Below are 22898 nucleotides of genomic sequence, written 5' to 3'. Positions count from 1 at the left end.
GTATATGTTAAATACAATTTATGTATACATATTTACACAGTTATCTTGTTGCACAGGAAAGATAGGATTTAGAAAGAAGGTAAAAATAACCTGAGATGAAAAAAAAATTAAAGCAAACATTAACAGAAAGAGTGGAAATGTTATGTTGTGGTCCATACTCATTTCCCAGTGTTCTTTTGCTGGGTGTAACTGGTTCTATTCATTACAGATCACTTGGAACGGATTTGGATCCTCTCATTATTGAAGATAGCCACTTCCATCAGAATGATCCTCATATAGTATTGTTGTTGAAGTGTACAATGATCTCCTGGTTCTGCTCATTTCACTTAGCATCAGTTCATGTATGTCTCTCCAAGCCTCTCTGTATTCATACTGCTGGTCATTTCTTACAGAACAATAATATTTCATAACATTCATATACCACAATTTATTCAGGCGTTCTCCAATTAGTGGGCATCCCTTCAATTTACAAATACCAAATTTTAAAAAATAAGCAGGCAAAAGATAAAGAACCCAACCATAGAAAATAACTATGGAAATAGGGAAGATCAGGGTTCATTTTCAGAATAGGATACTCAAGTTAAAAAAAAAAAAACAACTTTCCTATCCAAAAAGGTAATGTCAAACATCAATTGCCCCAAATGAGTTTATAGAAGAACTTTAAAAAACATTAAAAATAAAAAATGAGTGAATTCCCAATCCCTATATTTTTGCCCACCTGCATTTTGGATTTCCTTCACAGGCTAATTGTACAATATTTCAGAGTCCGATTCTTTTTGTACAGCAAAATCATGGTTTGGTCATGTATACTTATTGTGTATCTAATTTATATTTTAATATATTTAGCATCTACTGGTCATCTTGCCATCTGGGGGAGAGAGCGGGGGGAAGGAGGGGAAAAATTGGAACAAGAGGTTTGGTAATTGTCAATGCTATAAAGTTACCCATACATATAACCTGTAAATAAAAGGCTATTAAATTTTTAAAAAAATCAAATGAGAGAGATTGAGGAAAAAATTTTTAAAAAGGAACAATCCAAGACAAACAAGGAGATAATGAAAAGAAAGTCAACCAACTGGAAAAGGAGATCCAGACTCTTAAGGAAGAAAATGACTCCTTGAAAACTAGAATCTAGAAGTCAGCAAAGTTATAAAAGATGAAGAAATAATAAAACAAAATATAAAGAATGAAAATATAAAAGAGAATGTAAAACATCTCATAAGAAAAACAACAGATCTGGAGAACTGATCAAGAATAGAATGTATAATACTAATTGGACTAGCTAAAAATTATGATCAAAAAAAGAATCTTGATACAATAATAAAGAAATCATTAAAGAAAATTGTCCTAAAGTGTTAGAACAATAGAGAAACATAAAAAGAGAAAATATCTATTACTCACCACCTGAAAGAGATCTTATTAAGAAAACCTACAGAAACATCAGCCTAATTTTGAAACTACCAGATTAAGGAGAAATTTTTCAAGAAAAAACAATTCAAATATGATGGAGTCACAAGTAGAATCACACAAGAACTAGAATTAAAAGAACATAGGTCTTGAATCACTATATATTGAAGAACAAAAGAATTTGGGTTCTAGATGAAAATAACCCACCCAGCAAAATTAAACATAATTTTAAATGAAAAAAAGAATAGGATCTCAATGAATTGCCAGACTTTCAGGATTTTGTTGCAAAAAGACCTGAACTTAATAAAAAATTTACATATAAGATAAATACCAAAGACTAAATTCAGGGGACTCAATAAGGACAGAACCATATGTCTAAGATTGTCATTAATAATTGAGTGGTTCAAAAGAAAGATTGAGGTAGAGCTGAGTTTTTGTGATTCTAAAAAGCAAAAGGAAAAGGTAAAAAGAATAACTATGTCATATAAATGATATATAGGAGCAAGAATTGATACAGAAGAATTAGATGGGGGAGGAGGGTTTATAGTTCTGGAATCCTATTCACATAGGATTAAAGAGTAAGATAGATAGATCTAGAAGAGTATAAAAGTCTTCAAAATTTATAAAGAAATAAGAGGAGGGGATAACATAACAGGATCTCATGGAACAAGCTGGGGACTTGCAAGTTTTCAGTGCTCCCAAAGGGGTCTCCCTAGTCTAGGACAAAGTCTGATTGCTATCTCTCTTGTCTGAGTTCTGCAAATTCCTGACCCAGATTTTGGTCTGTGTAAGCATAGAATTCTACTGGATTTCATCCTATCTGGCTGCTGGAAAACTCTCTTGGTTCAAAGAATTGTAGATCTTCTTTTGTTCTGGATTTTCTTTCTTACTTATTCCTCTGCAGGCTGAACTAGATGCTAGAAGTGAGACCCTGCTTTGTGCCTGAGGTCTAAGCCACACTACCACTGCTACTGCTGCTGCTGGTTTCAGAACTTTCTTCTTGGTATACCACCCAGAGCCTCCATATTTTGTCTCGATCAGACAAAGAACTCCTTGTGACTTTTTCTGGATTTCTCCAGGTTTGGGGCTGATACATTTTTATAGATCTGTTTGGAAGAGTTGTGACAAGAGTTTAACTGCATTTCTTCCTTCTATGCTGCCATCTTGGTTTATCTAGAGCTGATGGCTCTATATTATTCCCAACAGGGAACTTTTGTCTTGGGCCTCTAAGGATAGAGTCCCAAGGGAGAGGAGTAAGAGAGGCAACTAATGTGGCTACTTTAAGCATGGGAAACAAGGGTAAAGTTTCAAAAAGTCTATTGGGACTGGGAGCCAAGAGTTCTAGGTTCTAGGTTCTGTTCTGCCAGTATCATACCTTGGACAAATTCCTCAATAATATTAAAAGTGTGGACCCAATGATCATAGAATTTAGAGCTGGGAAAGGTCACTAAGTTCCATTGAATCCCAGAAAGGTTTTGTGTTCCTATGAGAGCCAAGTCCTACAACAATCTCAGCTGTACTTCTCTCAAACCATCCCATTTTCATGGCAGGAGAAACAAAGGTACACATAACTGTTAATTTTAGATCTTTGGCAAGTCCAGAATTGAAATCATTGGATTTAGAATTAGGAAGATGGTGATTTCAAATACTACCTCTGTTACTAGCTGCATAGCTCCAGGTCAGTCACTTCATCTCTTTTATCCTCAGCCTCCTCATCTGTAAAATAGATGTAATAATAACACCTACTTCAGAGGACTGTTATGAGGAGATATCTCTCTATTTCCATGCTTTTTGAAAAGGTGGGGAACCATAGGAGTAGAATACTGCATATATAGTGTTAAATTTTTTTCAATACTTGGTTAGTTTTGTGGAATTTTTTCTTTATTTTAAGGGATAGTTCTCTGGGAAATGTAAAAACAAAAGACATGAACAAAAATTACTTTTTAAAATGAGATATATAAAGTGTTTTGCAAAATATTAAAGTAGTATATAAATGTTAGATTTTTTTTTTTTTTTTTGCTACAAATTTGGTCTTGGATTATGTGCCTTTCTTATTGTGGTCAAAGAATATATTAGCTTCTCAATGTGAAGAGGAGGTAGAAGGAAGAAAAGGAGGATTTTCATAAAATAAAATAAAATTTACTTTTTAAAAAGATTGAATTCATTTTTTTTGGCTTCATATCATACTGCTGACGTAATGAATTTGCTATCTGATAAAATCCCCAGATGTTTTTCAAATGATTTGTGCACCTGGCTTTGCCTTTCCTAACTTGTATTTATGAAATTAATTTTTCTACCTAAATATAAGCCTGTACATTTATTCTGATTAAATTATTTTAATATATTTGGACCAACATTCTACCCTGTCAAGAAGATGCAGCTGGTGGCTGAGTGGAGAGAGGGCTGGACTGGAGTCAGAGCCTTTGCTTTTTATGTTGCACAAGGTTGTGCTGTTCTCTTGGCTGCTGCCATCTGCTGGTTCTCTGATTAATTTTAAACTGGTAAATTAGTAAACTGGTAAAAAAAAAAAAAAAAAAAAAAAAACCTTTTAGCATTGAAAGTTCTCAGTTTGGACCCTGAAAATAAGGGGAGACAGATTTTTATGCCTTAAAAACAATCAAATAAGATCAATTAGTTAAAAGAAAACAATTAACTGAGACACAAACTTAAGGAATCTGATTTCTAATTGGAGGAAAAATTAGGGACTTTGCAAGTTGGGAGAGGAAGAGGAAACAGGTGCAATTTCCTGAATTCAGAAAAATAAGTGTCCCACTCTCTTCAAGTGTCTGTAAACAATCAAAGGAACAATGGAAATAATAATTGGTTAATTAGTACAGAGCCAGTTTTCAAATAAGATGCAAAATTCCTCGCATGAATCTTTGGATCTGCCTGGATTTCTGGTCAGCATAAGCTACTTCCTTAGTTAAGGATCTCTAAGCAGTACATAGAGACAGTTTTGACTTCTAGCCATGCAAGGCTAAGTTAAAACAACACAATTAAATTTTCTGACAGTTCTCACAACTGAACAAAATTTTCTCAGAAGACAGAAATTGGATTAGATCCATCATTGATTTGAAGGGGAATTGAGTGAGGTCCAGAATTGAGTCACAAAATGAAATCAGTGTAGTTCATTCAATTGCCTCACCTGGGTGAATAAATTCCTTTTCATTCTATCATGTTCTAGGCACTTAAAACGATGGTCATGCTGATGACCCTGATTTTAGTTAGCCTGACTTGAGGAGATAGGATGAAGCTGGCTAACTTTGTTCTGGATTACCTGTAATTATATTAAAATTATAGCTTTCCCTACAAAAGCTCATTATCTCTTCCTTTTAACCCATTACTCCTGATTGTATTTTTTTTCTATCTGTCTCATAATTATTTCCTCACATCCGTGCCTTTAGATTTTGAAATTTTTTTCTCCTTTATTTTTCATGCTTAAACAATTAGTATATCCTAGAGACACCATGTATAATCAGTACCATTCATCATCATCTTAAAGTGCATATAAGCAAGGGCTTAATTTTTTTTTCATTCATTCATTAATCAGTCAATAAACATTTATTAAACCCCTACCCTTGCAAGCATAGTGCTAAGCACTGGGGATATAAAAAGAGGCAAAAAGACACTCACTGCCTTCAAGGAGTTTACAATCTAATGAATTCACTCACTTATACACCATCCTAGTAGTCACCACTCTCTTTACCAGTTGTTAAATTATTGCAATAACTTCCTAATAGATATAGCTATTCTCCACTTTCCAATCCATCTTGGATTCCAATCCAATCCATACAGTACTCCCAGATTAATCTGTAAATCCAAGTCATTCCTTTTCTCAAAAAACCTTCTGTGTCTTCCTACTATTTTCTGAGTTAAGTTCAAAATTTTATTTCTGCTATTCAAAGTCTTGCAAAATCAGATACTGTTCTACCTTTCATGTCTGCTTTTAATGTTACTACCTTCCACACATTCTGAATTCTAACCAAATTGGACTATCCTCTGAATCTCAAAGATACTACTGCCTCTGAGACAGTATATCTTCCATTTCCACCCCTTTGGAGTTTTTTGGTTTTGTTTTGTTTTTGAGAGGCAGAGTGGTAAGATGGTAAGAGTACTGGAAGTGGAAATAGAAGTGATTGGGGTTCAATTCTGAGGCAACCTACCTCAGTTTCCTCATCTGTAAAACGAAGATAATAATATCTCTAACATTCACAACATTGTGACGATCAAATGAGCTACATATACAAAACATTTTGCGAGTCTAAAACATATGTCCTTTAAAATAATTACTTACCTGTTAAGTTCCTCTATGTTCTTTCTTTAAAAACCAATTCAAATACTACCTCTTCAATGATAACTCCATATATCTCTTGTATCTATTAGTAATGACCTTCCCCTCTCAGATTTTAGATAGCATTTCCTTCCTGCCCATATGGTAATGCATTTGTCACATAATATCATGTATTAATCTTATCTGTATCTTTCTCATTTCTCTGTCTAGACTGTGAGTTCTGAGAGTCCTGGAACTATCTATCTCTACTTTGTATCTGCACATTATATGCACTTTGTAAGTGTTTATTGTTGCTTTTGTTGACCTGAACAACTGAATTTGGTTTCAACTTCTCGTTTGCCCCCTATCACAACCCTATATCATACTTGTCTCTATAAATATCGTATGTTTAAACTGCAAACTCCCTGAGGATAGGGGTTCGGTCACTTCTTTCCTTGTATTTCTCCCCACAATTCCACAATTGGCATCTCGCAAATCCTTGTTGAATTGAATGAAAATTGTCTCTACTATTGTAAGGCTAGAATGAATAAAGGACACAAAAGGGCCAGATGTATTTTGGGGACCTCTAAACTTCTCTGACTTGTTTGTCCCCATCCAGGTGAAACCTGGAAATTTCAGTGTATGAAGTGCCCTATTTCCCCCACCCCCCAACTCCTCTTACAAGCATTCAGGCTTACCAAGCCTCAAATACCAAATGGATTTTATTTTCATAATAAAGCACTCAGAAAGGACTTGAATACGAACCTGTAAGTGTAAGAACCCCCTAATTTCTTTGTTGGTCTCCTCCTGGCCCCAGGGGAGGCCTGTACACAGTCCCCATGACTCCTAGTACAGTGGGGACTCAATCCAGGGGGAAAGCCAGGGTTTAAAACTCCATTTGCTCAGCATTGCCCTATATCTCTACTCCCCAGCAAATATGCCTGGCTATGTTTTGCTATGGTCTCTTACCTTTTGTTCTTGGGAAACATTTGTGGTTCTCTGTATTCTCTCCTCAGTTTCATTTGCATTCTCCTACAATTGCACATTCTTCACAGAAGATGGTGCCTGTTTTCCAACAGCTGAGCAATGGTAAAATTAGAATCTGTATCAAGTCCAGGGTCAGAAGAGCTCGGGATGATTTACTCCCAGTACTTTATGTAGCCCCCTAAAACAAAGATTAGCTATAGTCATTGTGAGAACTGATGAGGTCCTGAATGGTGTTTTGGACCAAGAGAAATTAAAGAATTGATCCCTTAGGCAAGCAGGCAAATAGCACTGATAGAATCAGTTTAGCTCCATGGTCCCATCCTTTGGGAAGGTAGTCCAGTCTGAAATCCAAGTGATGTCAAACTCCTGAGACCCATCCTCTGTAGAGGTCTTGAGCGGTCTCAGCTTCCCTGTAAAAAATTTCAGTCACATCCACGTTTTTTCCCTCTAAAATCTACTTATGGGCCATCCCATGGCTGCTGTCTTCCTTTGGGTCAGCTCACCATGGTACTCTGTTTCATGATGTCTTCCCCCTTTCTCTTTCCTCTTTGCCACATGGTATCTCTCCTAATTCCACTATACTTCCCAACCCCACTTCTCCTCATAGCTAGATAACTTTTGGGGTGCTATGTTCCTCTCAGGATTTTAGCCAGCCAGCTAAGGCCATGCCCCAACCCCATGAGGTTTTTCCTTTCTTCTGGTAAATGGCAAGTTCCATTATTAATTATTAAAACCCCTTTCTATGCTCTAAGGTACATTGAAATTGTCTTTTAAAAAACAGTCCTATGAGCTTATATCTTTTTTTGTTTGTTTGTTTTTTATTATAGCTTTTTATTTTAGCCTTTTTATTATAGCTATTTATTATAGCCTGTGAAGGAAATCAAAAATGCAGGCAGACAAAAAATAGAGGTATTGGGGATTCTATGTAGTGGTTCATAGTCATCTCTCATAGTTCTTTCCTGGGTGTAGCTGGTTCAGTTCATTACTGCTGTGAGCTTATATCTCAAAGAAGGGAAAGGGACCCACATGTGCAAAAATGTTTCATAGGCTAATTGTACACTATTTCAAAGTCTGACTCTTTTTATACAGCAAATTAACTTTTTGGACATGTATACATATATTGTATTTAACTTATGCTTTAAAATATTAAACATGTATTGGTCTACCTGCCATCTGGGGGAAGGGGTGGGGGAAAGGAGGGGAAAAGTTGGAACAAAAAGATTTGCAATTGTCAGTGCTGAAAAATTAGCCATGTATATATCTTGTAAATAAAAAGCTATAATAATAAAAAAAATAAAAACAAACAAACAAAAAGAGATATAAGCTCACAGGATTGTTTTTTAAAAGACAATTTTAATGTACCTTAAAGCTAGAGATGAACATTATTATTATTATTCCCTAACTTGGTTCAGTCCCTAACTGAAGTTCTCCTTGGTGGAGTGTCTGTGTATGAGTAACACAAATTGACTCAACGCCTGGGGTGTGCCAGCTTGGTTGGGTGACTCAGGATTGACTGGAGGGCCTCTTCCGGGGATAGCTTCCTGCTGCCCACAGCCTAGGTATTCAGTAGGACTGGCTCTACTAGACAGAGTAAGGTCTTAATCCCTGCTCAAGACTGATCTTCATCTCTCTTCCTTTTCTAGGAGGTTAGAGCAGGAAGGAGTTTAGGGAGGTTACCAAAGAAGGGGCTTAGGATCTGATCATCAAATTCAAACCTTTTTTTTTTTTTTTTTTAGATAGGCTGAATCTGGAGCCTAGTGAGGGAGAAGCTTTTCTGAGGCAGAAATGGGTCTAAGACCCAGGTATTCTGAGGTCTAATCAAGGGCCATTGGCTTCTTTCCCACTGCTTCTTCCAGTCTCTAGTTCAGGGCTAGACATAAAGGAGGAAATGAATAAATTTCCTATCGACCGATTTTAATTAGACTGTCCTCACTATCCTTGGTCAAAAAGCTGTGGGATTGGGTCAATCAATTAACATTTATTAAATGCCTAGGATGTCGGCCACTCTGCTAAGCCCTGGGAAATAAAATAATCACATGATTGAAATGCCTCCCTAGCTGCCACTGCCCTGGCCACCATTGCCCTGCCCCTTTCTTAGGTGACTTGGGCTAGGAAACCCTGACCTGGGAAGCCTCCTATGAACCCCAGGAATTTCTTAAGTGCCCAGGTTCTGAATCCAGACATTACTAACCCCATTGCTATTCTTTGAATTGTTTTTCTCCTTATTTCTCCCAGTTTTTTGTTATTCTCCTATTGCTATTCTTGCTGGTTGTTTCTGTCCCATTGCTACTTCTAGTTTTTTATTCCCTATGATTGCTACTTCCTCCCAATGATTACTCATAAAAGAGAGTGTAGACTAACAGGCTAGGTGAGCTAGAAAGGGAACCACAGAGGTTAACCCCCTCATTTTGCAGAGAAGGAAACTGAGGCCCAGAGAGGGGAAGTCTATCTTCCAAGGTCACTCTTGTTCTTATTGCTACTGTCTCCCGCTTGTAGCTTGCTGGAGGAGGACCTGGTGTCAGGCCTCCCAGACTCATGCTCCACCTGAGATCTTCTCTTGTCATAGCCCCTTCCTCATGTCTCAGTTTCCATGGTGTGAGAGCTTGTTTGTTCATAAAAGACAAAACAACTGACACTTATGCAGTGTCTTCTGAAGGTTAACAAAGTAATTTCCTTACAAGATAGCGAGGTGTGGAGCCTAAGTAATTTTTTTAAATAGATGAAGAGATAGTCTTAGAAGGTTAAAGGACTAAGGTCACACAGGTAGTAAGTAGTCATGGTAGGAGCAGAATCCCTTAGGCTTTTTCTATGTCACCATAGTGGTGAGATGGATAGAGCACTGGGCTTGGAGTCAAGGAGACTTCTCTTTCTGACTTCAAATCTGGCCTCAGACACTTACTGTGTGACCTTGGGCAAGTCACTTAACCCTGTTTGCCTCAGTTTCCTTATCTGTAAAATGAGCTGGAGAAGGAAATGGCCAACTGCCCCAGTTTCTTTGCCAAGAAGACCCCAGAAGGGATCACGAGGAGTAAGACAACACTGGATAACAAACAGTAACTATTTCTGGATCATTTTCTTATCCCTCTACCACCACATCATGTCATATATCCTTATCCAAGACTGGATAAGGTGGGAGGGAGACACAGTAAAGACTAATGTGAGGACATTTGTGGTTAACTTGGGGGAGATCCGTGGCTGATGTCCAGAAGAAACATCCCTAAGATTCCCAAACTTGGTTCAGTTCCTCATCTCCCCTGCTTACATTATTGCAGAGTATGCCTGTGGGAGGAAAAGGAGGACAAAGGGTATCTGTCTTTAAGCTTTTGAAAGACTGTTACAAAGAGGGATTATATTTGCTCTGCTTGGTTTTGGGGGAAGAACTAAGAACAGAGAAGATTCCTAGCAGATTTCTGCTCTCTGAGCAGAAAGTGAGCTCTGCCATTCCTGGAGATCTTTCTCAGACACTTGTTAGGGATGATCAAGAGGGGATTCCTGTTGTCTTCTCCCATTTGAATGTAAGCTCTCTGAGATCAGGATTGGTTTCTTGCTTGTTTTTGTTTATTACACACTCAGCATAGTGTCTGACACTAATGAGTTTCATGTCTTTTTCTTTTTAATTCTCTCTTGGTATGAGTAAGTTCTTTAGGTGCCTTCCTATTCTGAGATTCTGTTATTTTATTTATCTCCAGGGAAAGCCTGTGGGTAGAGGGTATCACTGTGACACTAGGCAGGAGGGGCCCTCGGTTCCCCATTTCCACAGGACAAAGGGCCACCAACACCATACAGGTATATGGATATATGTATGTCACCGTATTCCAGGAAGGACCCTGTGTTTAGACCCACAGTCTAGCTCTGTGACCCTGGACAAAGTCCTAGCCATCCCTGCCTTTTTTTTTTTTTAAACAATACTATTTTTAACAGCCTTTTGTCTTACACCATTCTCCCCTTAGAAAGCTTCTTATTATTATTGAGAGAGAGGAGGTCTCTTTTTTTTTCTCATTTTGACAGACAGGAGGTACATCTTTAGCATTAAAGCATTAGCTGCTTCTCAAACTCCAGCTGTTTCCTGCCAAGATTTCTTGGAGCTTCAGTTCTGCAGGGACGGTAAGAAACTGGAAAGTAGGGAAGGGTTGTTAATGGAAAATGTGTCAACCACTTGCTCTATTTTTACTTCCATTAGATATAGTGGATAGAACTCTGGGCCTGGAGTCAGGAAGACTTCAATTCAAATCTGGTTCAGACACTTACTAGCTGTGTGACCCTGGGCAAGTCATTTAACCCAGTTTACCTCAGTTTCCTCATCAGTAAAATTAGCTGAAAAAGGAAATGGCAAACCACTCCAGTATCTTTGCCAAGAAAACCCCAAATGGGATCATGAAGAATCAGATACAACTGAAAATGACTGAAAAACAAAAATGTTTTCTTCCCAGAACAGTTTGAAATAAGGTCAGTAACCCAACAAATCTGCCTTTGTACCCTACAACTGTTACAAAAGCGTGCCAGCTTCCCTGGACTCAGCTTGGCCAGCCAAAACAAAAATCCTCCCCTGCCCCTTGGGCCTATAACAGTAACAATAAATAACAAGCAGTCTTCAGGCAGCCTTGGAGACAGGCCTGCCCATCCTCCCTCCAAGGCTACCTTCCAGGGCTGGCCCAGCATCAGGATTGCCAAACGAGCATTCTTCCTGACCCACACATGGTGCTGGGAGGGATCCTCAGCTTCACTGCCTTGTTCTGTGAACTATCAGGCTGTGCTCCACTATCTGGTCTCTGGCTAAACTCCTATAACTTCTTTGTTCTGCCAGAGATTAAATAGCTGCCCAGGGAGAAGCAGATCTCAGACTGTTTTTCAGAATCTTCTCCGAGGTGGTGAACTAGCTTCTCTCCAGGAGACCATTTCCAGCTCAAAAACTACTCAGAGAGGTCCACATTGTTCACCTCAGACTTGAGGTGCTTGGACATTGATCCCTGTGATGGGAAAGGTAACTTTGGGTCCCGCAGTTTCTGCTGCTTATCATCATCTCACTGATCAGGGCCTCGGTTTCCCATCTATAAAATGATGAAGGTGGATCTCTAAGATCCCTTCATACTAAATCGTAGGCTCCTGTGATCCCTAAGTCTCTGGGGTAGGGGACTCAATGGGTAGGTCAAAAGTAAAGGATCCCCAGTGAAATTAAAAGGGAGGGGAGAAAATCACTACCTATTTCTGGACTTGGAGAAGCTCAATGATCCTGTACGCTGACTCCTCCCCAGCACACGCTTAGACACGCCTGCACCTGCAGCCACACCTGGCCTTGGTAGGAGTCAGGGTAAGTCTCAGCAGGTGCAAGCCCTTGGCGTGGACAGGTTTCCCACACCTGTGAGGTTCTGTTAGTACTTGTTTTGGGGGGTGGGAAAAGGAGGGCAGTGCACCAAGACTGGTGCCTCGGGGCTTGATATGGCTAGAGGGAGGCGGGGATGGACTGGGGGAGCCCAGAGGGGTCCTGCAGGGACTTTTGGAGGCCTAACTCTGGCTGCATTGGCTGAGGACATACAGCTAAGCCGAGAGGGGACTGGACCACGCCAAGGGCAGCCCCCTCAGGAGTCTGAAAGCCCCACTGAACCAGTCACTGCACCAAGGACAGAGAATTTGGAACCTGATACTGCCACTGGGGTGCTGAGGAATGAGCCCCACTCTCCAAAGGCTTCTAGCTCAGATCCTGAGCCCCAGCTCTGGGAGCCTGAACAGGTACTGGGGGAATTGGAGATGATAGAGGTCAGCCCAGGGTACAAATAGTTGGTGAGCAGCTGGGAGAGAGAGATGGAGGTATGTGGAAGAAGCTGGAGGCTTTGGGAGATTGGTATTAGGGAGGGATTTAAGAAGATCAAGGCCCTCAAGGGTTAGAGGATGATTGGGATGAGAGGGAAAGAGGGCAGGGATTGGAGAGGAGAAGGCTTATGGAGGTGGATCGAGGGGGTTGGCAGCTAAGGGACAGATGTTGAAGACCTTAGAGATTAAAAGAAAACTAGGAAAAAAGGATGGAGAAATTAGAGGGACAGGTTATTGGATGAAGGCTTCTTATTATTTCACTTCTGTTTCCTCCTTCATCCTATCCAGCATCCTCAGTGCTTTCTGGTCCCTGGTTCCTTGGCAGATTTTGCTGTTCAAACTGTGGTCTGCCTTGAGGATGCTGGCATCTCAGGGACCCAGGCCTTGGCTTTCAGTCTCTCCTCGGCTTTGGAGGAGACTCAGGGCGGACAGCTCCCAGAAAAGGTCAGCACCCCTTTGTAAACCCGGCCCCTTCAAGCTTCACAAAGCCCCATTTTTAGCTGAATCTGTCCCCTGGCTCCCTTTTTCCTTGATACCTCCCAGAATCCTGCTCCTGATTTTCCCCGTCCCCTCCCTCTGGCCCTCAGTTAGCTCCCGGGCTCCCAGAATTTGATTCTTAGAATACCAGGATCCAAAAACACAGAACATTAGAACATCAAAACATAGAATATCAGAAAACAACATCACAGCTTACAGGGGCCATCTAGTCCAATTACTCATTCTAAAAAAGGCAAGGCCCCAAAGTCAGACAGGTACCTCTTCAAATATCTCCAGAACCGTCCTGTGGAAGGGGAATTAGATTTTTCTACTTTGTTACACTCAGAGGACAGAACACAGAGCAATGTGATAAACCACAAAGCAGATTTGAGCCCAATATGAACCAAACCTGTACATAAATGAGTGTTCCAAAAGTAGAATGGGCAGCTCATTGTCACTGGGGCTGTTTGAGGGAGAGGCTGGAGGGAGTGGATCTCATCGAACCTTGAGAGTGAGCTCGTCCCTCCTTTCCAGGTGTGTGAAGTGGTCCAGGGACTGCATGGACAGATGGCTCAGCTCTTGGAAGGCAGATCAAGGCGGGTGGCTCTGAGGGCACTTTGCTCATTGGCAGCAGAACACACACATGAAGTGGTCCAGACCCTACTGTCTCACTCTCTGCCCTGTGACAGGTATTGGGCACCCCACTCCCTCTGGGCCTCCTGGGCAGGAAAGGAAGCAGGTATCCTGACATCCCCAGCTGCCCTCCCCTTCCTTCTCCTGTGCTGGTGAAGTCAATTGGCACCCACCCCCAGCTCCTAATTAGTGCCCAGCCCTAATTAGTACCTGCTCTGCATTCCAACACCCACAAGCCAGGCTAAGCTAGGAGCCAAGATTTTGGGCTTCTTGCCTGCTTGGTCATAGATACCTGGGTCATGACCCCATTTATCAGATGGAGCCAGGGAGTTCTTCTCTCAGGCACCATGTTCTTTTGTTCCACGGTTTCCCTGCAGTCTCCTCCTCATTTTCAGTCCCTGGGGCCCCTGACTCCCAAAGTTTCCTCCCCCCCAGTTTAGGTCTCCTCTCAATCATTGAGTCTAAGGTCTTTCCCCTAAGATCTATGTCCTGTTTCAGTCTTTGCTTTTATTTCTTGAGTCCCCTCTGTTCCATGGGTTTCCCCTATTTCCAGGGACTTCCTTATTCCCAATTTTTCCTCAATTCAAAGATCTACTTCAATCTTATGGCCTCCTGTCAGGCCCAAGGTTTCCTCCACCTCTTCTCCTAAACCTCCCACCTTCTGGCTCTCTCTCATCTCAGTTCCCAAATCTCCTCCCTTCCAGGACAAGGACTGACCTTGCCAGGGTCGGTCAGTCAGTCAACAAGCATTTGTTAAGCACTTACTTAACACTGTGCTGAGGTATACAAGAAAAGTAACTGACTCCCCAAACTCCCGGATCCCTTTAGTCTCAGGACCTCCTCTCAGGGCCGGGGCCTCCCATCTGGACCAACGTGTCTTCCAATGGGAGCTCCGACAGGCCAGGTTTCCCTCAGACCTCAGGTTCTGGCTTCCTCTCCCCCTTCCTCTCCTGGGACCTTCATCCACCCAGACCTTCCCACTTTCCCCCTTGGTCCTTTCTCCACAGTGCAGCGGCTGAGTTATGGCGGGGCCTGAGCAGGAACCAGAGGGTGAACGGGCTGGTCCTGGTGCACCTGCTGCAAGAGGTGAAGGGCCCGCCCCAGCTCCAGGGCCCCAGCCTCAGCTCCAGCCCAGGCCCGAGTCCCCAAGCAGTCAAACCCCAAACCCAGGCATTGGCAGTGAGTCGAGCCCTAGTCTGAGGTAGCTTGGAGGAGGGAGGGCTGGCAAGGCGGGGGTGGGAAGGAAAGGGGGGCAGAGTTTGAACCCCTGTGTGAGTGCTCCTCTGGCACTTAAAATAGTCTTGTGGGAGGAAGTCAGATTCCTGGAGAACCCTGGGGGCGTTTCAAGGGTGAAGGTAGTTTGGTCTGTGTGTCTGTGAGTCGAGGGGGGCTCTCACACACATCAGTGTGTCTCTGCAGGCCACAAGAGCACTAGGAGAAATGTTGTCAGTGTCGGGATGCGTGGCCGCCACGAGGGGCTTTTACCCACAAGTGCTCATTGCGCTGGTCACACAGCTGCACCAGCTGGCCTGGTGTGCCCCCTCCCCGCAGGTTCAAGTGAAGATCCGGGGTCCTCCCCACAACCATGCTAGGTGAGAATTGGAATAGAATGGGAATTAGGGGAAGGGGCAGGAAGGGGAAAGGGGGCTCAGTTGGTGACCCCCACCTCCCTCCTGTTCCTCACTCATTTTCCCTGCTTCCAGCTGCGCTGTGGAAGCTTTGAAGGCCCTGCTCAATGGGGATGGAGGCCGAATGGTGGTGACCTGCATGGAGCAGAGTGGGGGCTGGAGGCGCCTCATAGGATCTGGGACCCATCTGGAGGGTGTCCTCCTGCTGGCCAGGTCTGAGCTAGGGGGCGGAGGCTGTGAGGGAGGAAGGATAAACAGGAAGACTCAACATGAGGGCATCCTGGGGTGGGGGGAACAGGAGGAAACGGACAAAGGGGTCTCAGGAGGATGGCCCCAGCATCTGGCTAGTTCTTCAGGCCAGCAGGGACTGATTGACGGACAAGGACGCTAGTTGAGCAGGGGGTAACGGACTGAGGCAGAAGGAAGTCGGGGAGCAGATAATCAGGGTTCCTTTCTCAGCTCTCCCTCATCCTCTCCCCTTCCTATGTCCCCCCAAGTGCCCTAGTGGCTCATGCTGACCACCACCTGCGGGGGCTCTTTGCAGACCTACTCCCGCGGCTACAAAGCACGGACAAAGCCCCTCGGCTGACTGCAATGGCCTTCTTCACCGGGGTGAGTGCTCCTGGGTTAAGAGGGAGCCACAGAGCCCGGAGGCTTTTCCTTGACCCCCCTGCCCTGCTCCTCCAGGACTGTGTGGTGGACAGAGCCCTGCCTTGGGTGTCAGAAAAGCTGGGTTCTGAGCCGGCTCCGGTCCTGAGTGGCTGGGCGGTCTTGAACAAATAACTTTCCTTCTCCCGGCCTCAGTTCTTCCTGAACTAGTGATGATGATAGTCTAATGGCCGGGATCCTCTCTGGGATGCAGACATGTTGGGGAAAATGGTGGGTCTTCCCCATTTATGACCCCGGCCTGACAGGGTCTCCCCACCCACCCAAAGGAGCCCCATTGCTTGAATCACCCCTATTCCAACTCCTCAGCTTCTTCAGAGTCAGCCCACGGCCAGACTACTGAGAGACGAAGCCATTGTGCAGCGTCTGACTGCTTGGCAAGCAGACCCCGAGCCCACCGTGCGCTGGCTTGGCCTCCTGGGACTGGGCCACCTGGCTCTGAACCGCAGAAAGGTGAACCCTTGGGGTTCTGGTCGGCTGGGGGGGGGGAGGTGTCCTGGGGAGGGGCTGGCCCGCCGTGGGGTGCCCTGGGGGAGGGGCTGGCCCGCCCGTGGGGTGCCCTGGGGGAGGGCTGGCCCGCCCTGTGGGGGGTGCCCCTGGGGGGAGGGGCTGGCCCGCCCGTGGGGTGCCTTGGGGGAGGGCTGGCCCGCCCGTGGGGTGCCCGGGGGAGGGGCTGGCCCGCCCGTGGGGTGCCTTGGGGGGGAGGGGCTGGCCCGCCCGTGGGGTGCCTTGGGGGGGAGGGGCTGGCCCGCCCGTGGGGTGCCCGGGGGGGGCTGGCCCGCCCGTGGGATGCCCTGGGGGGAGGGGCTGGCCCGCCCGTGGGGTGCCTGGGGGGGGGGAGGGGCTGGCCCGCCCGTGGGGTGCTCCACATGGGGACTGGGTGCAGGAAGAGACCGGCTCCGTTCCCAGAGAAGCCCCGGTCGTAGGGGTTGAGAGTGGGGAACAATGAAACAGTCAATTCTCAATTCTTTAAAGATGGGCAAATCTGTGTCGGGGCTTATCTGAAGCCATTTTAATGCCAACCTGAAACAAACAACATAGGGGGCAAACAGGGGGCAGAGACATAAGTTAGATATGAATGACGACGGCCAAGATTAAATAAAAAAAGATTTGAAACGCCCTCCTCGAGGGCTAAGGGCTTTGCTACCCCCGGGGGCGTTATTACTCGGAGCCGCTTTCCCGCACCACCCCGCGCTGGGCGAGGAAGGAGCATTGGGAACCAAGAGCCGCCCACGGCGCGGGGTGGGGGTGGGGGGCGGAGTGATCGTGCGGGGGGGGGGGAAAGGCCGGGGGGAACACCCTGACGCCTCTGGTTCTGCGCAGGCGCGGCACGTGGGGACGCTGCTCCGGGCTCTGCTGGGGGCGCTTGGCGAAGCCGACACTCGGCTGGTGGGGGCGGCCCTGGGCGCGCTCCGGAGGCTCCTGCTGAGGCCCCGAGCGCGCGCGCGTGTGAGCGCGCAGTGCCGCAGCCTGGGCTCGCGTCTGAGGCCTCTGCTGGACCACGTGAGGGGGCGAGGGGAGGGTGGGGGGGGCCGTGGGCGGGCCCCGCCTCCTTCCCTTTTTAACCCTCGGTTTGTCCCGCCCCCTGAATCCCCGCCCCCTGAATCCCCCCCCTGAATCCCGCCCCTTCAGCCACGAGCACAGCCAATGAAAGTCCCGCCCCCTGAATCCCCGCCCCCTGAATCCCCGCCCCTTCAGCCACGAGCACAGCCAATGAAAGTCCCGCCCCCTGAATCCCCGCCCCTTCAGCCAGGAGCACAGCCAATGAAAGTCCCGCCCCCTGAATCCCCGCCCCTTCAGCCACGAGCACAGCCAATGAAAGTCCCGCGCCCCGCCCCGTCCCCCCAGCCTCTGTTCCCTCCTTGCAGGACCAGGACTCCGTCCGTGCCTCGGCTATTGGGCTTCTGGGCACCCTGGTGGGTCGCTGCTCCCCGAAGCGCAGGAGGGCGGTGCGGGAGCTGGTGCTGGGCAGCCTCGTACCCCTGTTGCTGCGCCTGCAAGACCCGAGCCTGGACGCCGCTGAGGTCTGGGATGCCCCAGCCCCCTCCTCGCTGTTCTCTTCTCCCCCGATCCCGGCCCCCCTTGTTGTCCCGGAGCCCCCGGCTTCCCTTCCCCCCGTGATGAGACCGCCACGCGGGCGCTTCCCCCTTTTTCTTCAGAGCCCATAATCAACAATTACCGCCAGCCCTTTAAGACCCGAGGATCCCAAAGAGCAAAACAAACTCACTCCCTATTACCCGGGGTCCTCTTCCTTCCCCGGACGCCCCCCATATTCCTCCTTCTTCCCCCCGGCTCCCTCCGGAGCGAGGGGAGCGGAAGGCTGCTTAAGATGGCGCTAGACACAGGTCCTGCCTCCCGTGCTGGGAGCGATGGGGCCCGTCGCGTTCCCTCCTCTCCCGCAACCCCCAGAGAGCTCCCGTGTCCTCCCGATCTCGGGGCTGAGTCCCCGTGCCCCCCCCAAGCTCCCATTCGGCCCTTCCTTCCAGAGTGCCGAGTGGACACTAGCTCGCTGTGACCGGTTCCTTCGCTGGAGGCTCCTGGAGGAGATCTCGGCCATGGTTCACTACGACAGCCCGGAAGCTCTCAGCCGCACCTGCAGACGCCTGGTCAGTGGGGGCTCCGGCAGGGGGAGCGGAGAAAGCCAGCACCTTGACCGAAGGGCTCCCCTCAAAAAATTAGCGCCTATTCCCTTCCCTTAACACCTCCCCAGACGCTTAGCTTCAAATATGAACTAGTAGGAACAGCCTCCAGTGTTCCCCTCTGGATTCCTGGGAGGTAAAATTTACGGGCCCTCCCGCCAGTGAGTGTCTCTCCTTGCCGCTGACCATCCTTAGGGACTCATGGAGATGGAGCCGTTTGGCTTTTCTGGGAAGAGAGAGTCACGTTCAGAAATAAGAGGCCCTAGATTGAAGTCTTACCTCTATCATATACTGACTGTGTGACCACTTAACCTTTTAGGATTCTAGGCAACTCCTTTCTTCCCTCTTTAAAAAATTTTTCTTTTTTTCTGGTTATACATATACATTAACTTTTTAAAAATACACATTTCTTTATGAATCATGTTGGGAGAGAAATCAGAACAGAAAGGAAAAACTACAAGAGAGGAAAAAAAAAACAGAAGAAAAAGCAAAAAAAAGAAAAAAAGAAAGAAAAATATCTCATGTGTTGATTTACATTCAATCTCCATAGGCAACTCTCTCTCTCTCTCTCTCTCTCTTTTTTTTAATAGCCTTTTATTTACAGGTTATATGCATGGCTAACTTTACAGCAGTTATAATTGCCAAACCTCTTGTTCCAATTTTTCACCTCTTACCCCCCACCCCCTCCCCCAGATGGCAGGATGACCAGTAGATGTTAAATATGTTAAAGTATAAATTAGATACACAATAAGTATACATGAGCAACCCGTTATTTTGCTGTACAAAAAGAATCAGACTCTGAAATATTGTACAATTAGCTTGTGAAGGAAATCAAAAATGCAGGTGGGCAAAAATAGAGGGATTGGGAATTCAATGTAATGGTTTTTAGTCATCTCCCAGAGTTCTTTTTCTGGGCATAGCTGGTTCAGTTCATTACTGCTCCATTGGAACTGATTTGGTTGATCTCATTGCTGAAGATGCCAGGTCCATCAGAATTGGTCCTCATGTAGTATTGTTGTTGAAGTGTATAAGGATCTCCTGGCCCTGCTCGTTTCACTCAGCATCAGTTTGTGTAAGTCTCTCCAGGCACAAGCAACTCTTAAGACTAGAAACTTTCAGTGGAAGAGGTGGTTCTTTTAGCTGGGAGATTTCTCTATACCAAGGAAATCACCCACTCACTAGCCCTATCCCTACTAGGGAATCTCTTGCAGTAAAGACAATGCATTGTCTTCAGGTTACCCATTCTGGTGAATAATCTCTTTCAGCAGAGCCGACCCTTAAAAGACCATCAGGAGGAAGCAGGAAGCAAACTTTTTCCATGATCATTTATGTTCTTCCCAGAGTACCCATGCATTTTTCCCATGCTGCACTGAGACATATATCCCAATTCATACCTTGCCTCCCTTTGTCCTCAGGTGCAGTGGTACCCTGGCCGTGCCTCAGACTTCTTGAGCCAGGCCCAGGGCTACTTGAGGAGTCCCCATATTCCTATTCGACGGGTGGCAGCCATGTTCATAGGTAAGCTCTAGCTAGTCACAGAAGCTATAGAGCTAGGGGTCCTGGCTCAACTCTATTCTCTGTAGCTGGGGCTTGACTGGGGGCTTACTGTGAATCCTTTTAGCAGAACCATCTGTTCTCAAGCATATTTCCACATGATTTTTCCCCTTAAATATTTTTCTATTATTAATATTTTTCTATTATATTCCTTGTTCATCCTTCCTTCCCAGAATAACATCCCTTATCATAAAGTAAGAAAAAATAAAGGAAAAAAGTTTCACAAAACTAAACAACATATTAAAAAAATCTGAAGTCATATGTAGTATCCCACCCCATATGGGTTTCTCATTTCTGCAAAAGAATGAGGGGAGTTATCTTCTCATATCTCTTCTTTGAGGCCTGGGGCCTGGAGTTTTGGCATCATAGGTGTTCTCTATCTCCTCATTTAGGTTCCAATTCCCAATTAACTGTTTTTTTTCCTAAAGTCCTTCCTAGTCTGCCAGCCATTTCCTTGGTTGAGAATTCTGAAGCAGAAAAGACTTAGTTCTTCCCTTTCCCCACTACCTGCTATCACTGTTCCAATCACCTTGAGCAATTGATCTGCCTCTTTTTTATCTTTCTTTTGTCCCTAATATAGATTTTTTTTAAAAGGTCCTTTTGTTGTCCTTGGCATTTTTCTTACTTTATTTCCCCTAGCACTATCCACTCCATTTTTGTATATTCATCCTTGGTTACCTGTCTTCTTTCTGATCTTCTACACCTACAGAAATTTCATCAATGTCCATCCTTCTTGTACCATTCCTGCAACCTCTCCAAACCCTCTCATTTGGTGTGATTTTTTTAATGTCTTTTGTCAGCAAGTTAGATGGATTTGGACAGCACTCCTTTTCTTTCTCAGTGGAATTATGTTTCATTCCTGTGAGTTTCTCTCCTTTCTTGAAAAAAGGCATATTCCCCAGAGACTTTTGTCAAAAGTTGGTCACATTCAGAACTGGAAGTGGCAAAGTCAGGACTGATGATCCAAACTCTTTGGTTTCAGGGTTTCTGATTCATCACATGGACCCTGACTGTGTCAACCCTGGCTTGGTAGACTCACTGCTGCATGGTAGGAAGGGGATGTTAGGCGTATCTGGGGCTCATGGTGTGGGTGGTTTATTATTAAAGCAATGAGAATGTGTCAGAGTATAAAAAGACAGAGTACAGAGCAGAATGGCCTGCTTTTGCCATGGGGCATGTATGACAGCCCTTTGGGAGCCCTCTGTCTGAGGGGCACATGTAGGATACAGAGACACACAGAGAGACACATGGATAGAAGATCTACATTGAAATAAATTCTGGGAGTAGAGAGGATGCTTGAGATGACTGGAGTGAGTTGTGATTTACACAAGGAAATTTTCCTGGAGAGGTGATTTCCAAACTAGGTAACAAGGAAGGAAAGTGGAGAAAGCAGGTCAGGTTAGAGTGGCAGGAAGACTGATTGGGAAGGATGAAAGCTGAGGATCTGGGCCTTCCAGGGATCTAACATTCCGCCTTCCCTCCTATTTTCCTACTGCAGACCTTGGGGAAATGCAGTGGGATGCCGAGCCTTGCATTCGAGATGTCTCCCACATCACCATGCACCAAGTGCGGCTAGTGTGCCGGGACCAGGACTCTCCCCATCAGGGTAGCTTCTCCCCTTGGCAGCTGTTTTGCTGCTGGGCCCACCACCAAGATCGGGAGAGACCAGTCTATGAGGATAGCCCCTTCAAGCCTAGGAGCCGGGCTGGCCTCTGGGGGTGTGGGGCACCGTCTTGAGTTGTCTCCTCCTTCTCTTTTGAAGAACACTTGTTTAGCCAAAGAAGCCAGGTCCCTTGCTCTTGCCTGGATCTTTCCTAGGTATTCACACCCCAGGCATGAAGATGGATTCTTTTAACACTTCATAAGGGGGAACCTTCCCAGGTATATCTGCCTGGACGGTTCTGGTGGAAGAGCAGAGCCCCTGGACACTTTCCTCTTTGATGTGTCATCTTTAGAATGGTTATAGCTGATTTAGGGGTGTCTAAACCCCTGACCCCACAAGATCATGTAAATCAGGAACCCATTACCCCTTAATGCATCCAGCTGTGGTCCAAGATGTATGAGTCAAATCCTCTCTGAGGAAGTGGGCATTACCTCTTCCTGCCTACCTCCCATTCATATGGAGATGTTTCTCTTGTGCCCATGTGTGTCTTTTTGACTGATGGGGGATTCTTATCTGGCCCTGAGAAGTAGGGATCCCAAAGAATATACATGAGCATATCTCCTCTCTCCTTACTGAAGAAAATACTGGAGGCAAGGACAGGAAGATACCAGAGGGAAGCCAAATGCTCCCTCATATCCTACCCACTCAACATCGCCTGTATCCCAATTCTTGTCCTCTGTCCTACTCCCTTCAAAAGTGCTCTGTAGGACATGACAGAGATTGAGAGGAAGAAGAAAGACCTATGTTCTAGTCCCAGTTCTGCCCTAATTAGCAATGTGACTTTTGTTACTTTCCCTCTCTGATGCCTTTTTTGTAAAATGGAGACAGTAGTCACTGCCTCTTGGACACAGAGTTATTGGGAGGAAAGTCCTTTGTGGATCATGAAGCTGTAGAAAAAAATGAGAGCTCCCATCCCTAATAAATAACAGTCCCCCTTAGCCTGGGGTTATCAGGCAGAGCCCAAGTGACCCAGACTATAGAGGTCTCTCAGCATGAGCCAAGCACAGGATCATAAACATGAGGGCAAGCTATCTTTCCCTCTGATCTAGCACTTTATAGATAGATTCTTTTGATGCATTGATTGATAGTATTTAGATGTGTTTTATTTCTCTGCTAATGTGCCTTACTTATTAAACTATAAGTTCTTTGAGGGCAGAAGCTCCATC

General features: G+C 45.4%; 1 protein-coding gene across 2 annotated transcripts; it reads left to right on the top strand.

Moving 5' to 3' along the window:
* The first annotated feature begins 11053 nt into the window (after window positions 1-11053).
* MROH6 (maestro heat like repeat family member 6) lies at window positions 11054-22882 on the top strand. Of its 2 annotated transcripts, XM_031947323.1 has the most exons (15): window positions 11054-11645; window positions 11917-12391; window positions 12761-12916; window positions 13484-13638; window positions 14590-14761; window positions 15002-15174; window positions 15286-15423; window positions 15708-15822; window positions 16186-16329; window positions 17200-17379; window positions 17745-17900; window positions 18363-18482; window positions 19931-20033; window positions 21052-21117; window positions 21568-22882. In XM_031947323.1, exons 2-15 carry the CDS (start codon window positions 12101-12103, stop codon window positions 21804-21806), a joined length of 2208 nt encoding a protein of 735 aa, XP_031803183.1. In that variant the 5' UTR covers window positions 11054-11645; window positions 11917-12100; the 3' UTR covers window positions 21807-22882. The 2 variants fall into 2 exon arrangements, with proteins under 2 accessions (XP_031803183.1, XP_031803182.1); XM_031947322.1 differs by having other exon boundaries at window positions 11054-12391.
* Window positions 22883-22898: the final 16 nt, after the last annotated feature.

The sequence above is a fragment of the Sarcophilus harrisii genome, chromosome 1, assembly GCF_902635505.1.
Source record: "Sarcophilus harrisii chromosome 1, mSarHar1.11, whole genome shotgun sequence".
NCBI classification, from domain to species: Eukaryota; Metazoa; Chordata; class Mammalia; order Dasyuromorphia; family Dasyuridae; genus Sarcophilus; species Sarcophilus harrisii.
Note: the sequence above shows the minus strand (reverse complement) of the source record. Positions and strands in the feature narration are given on the sequence as shown.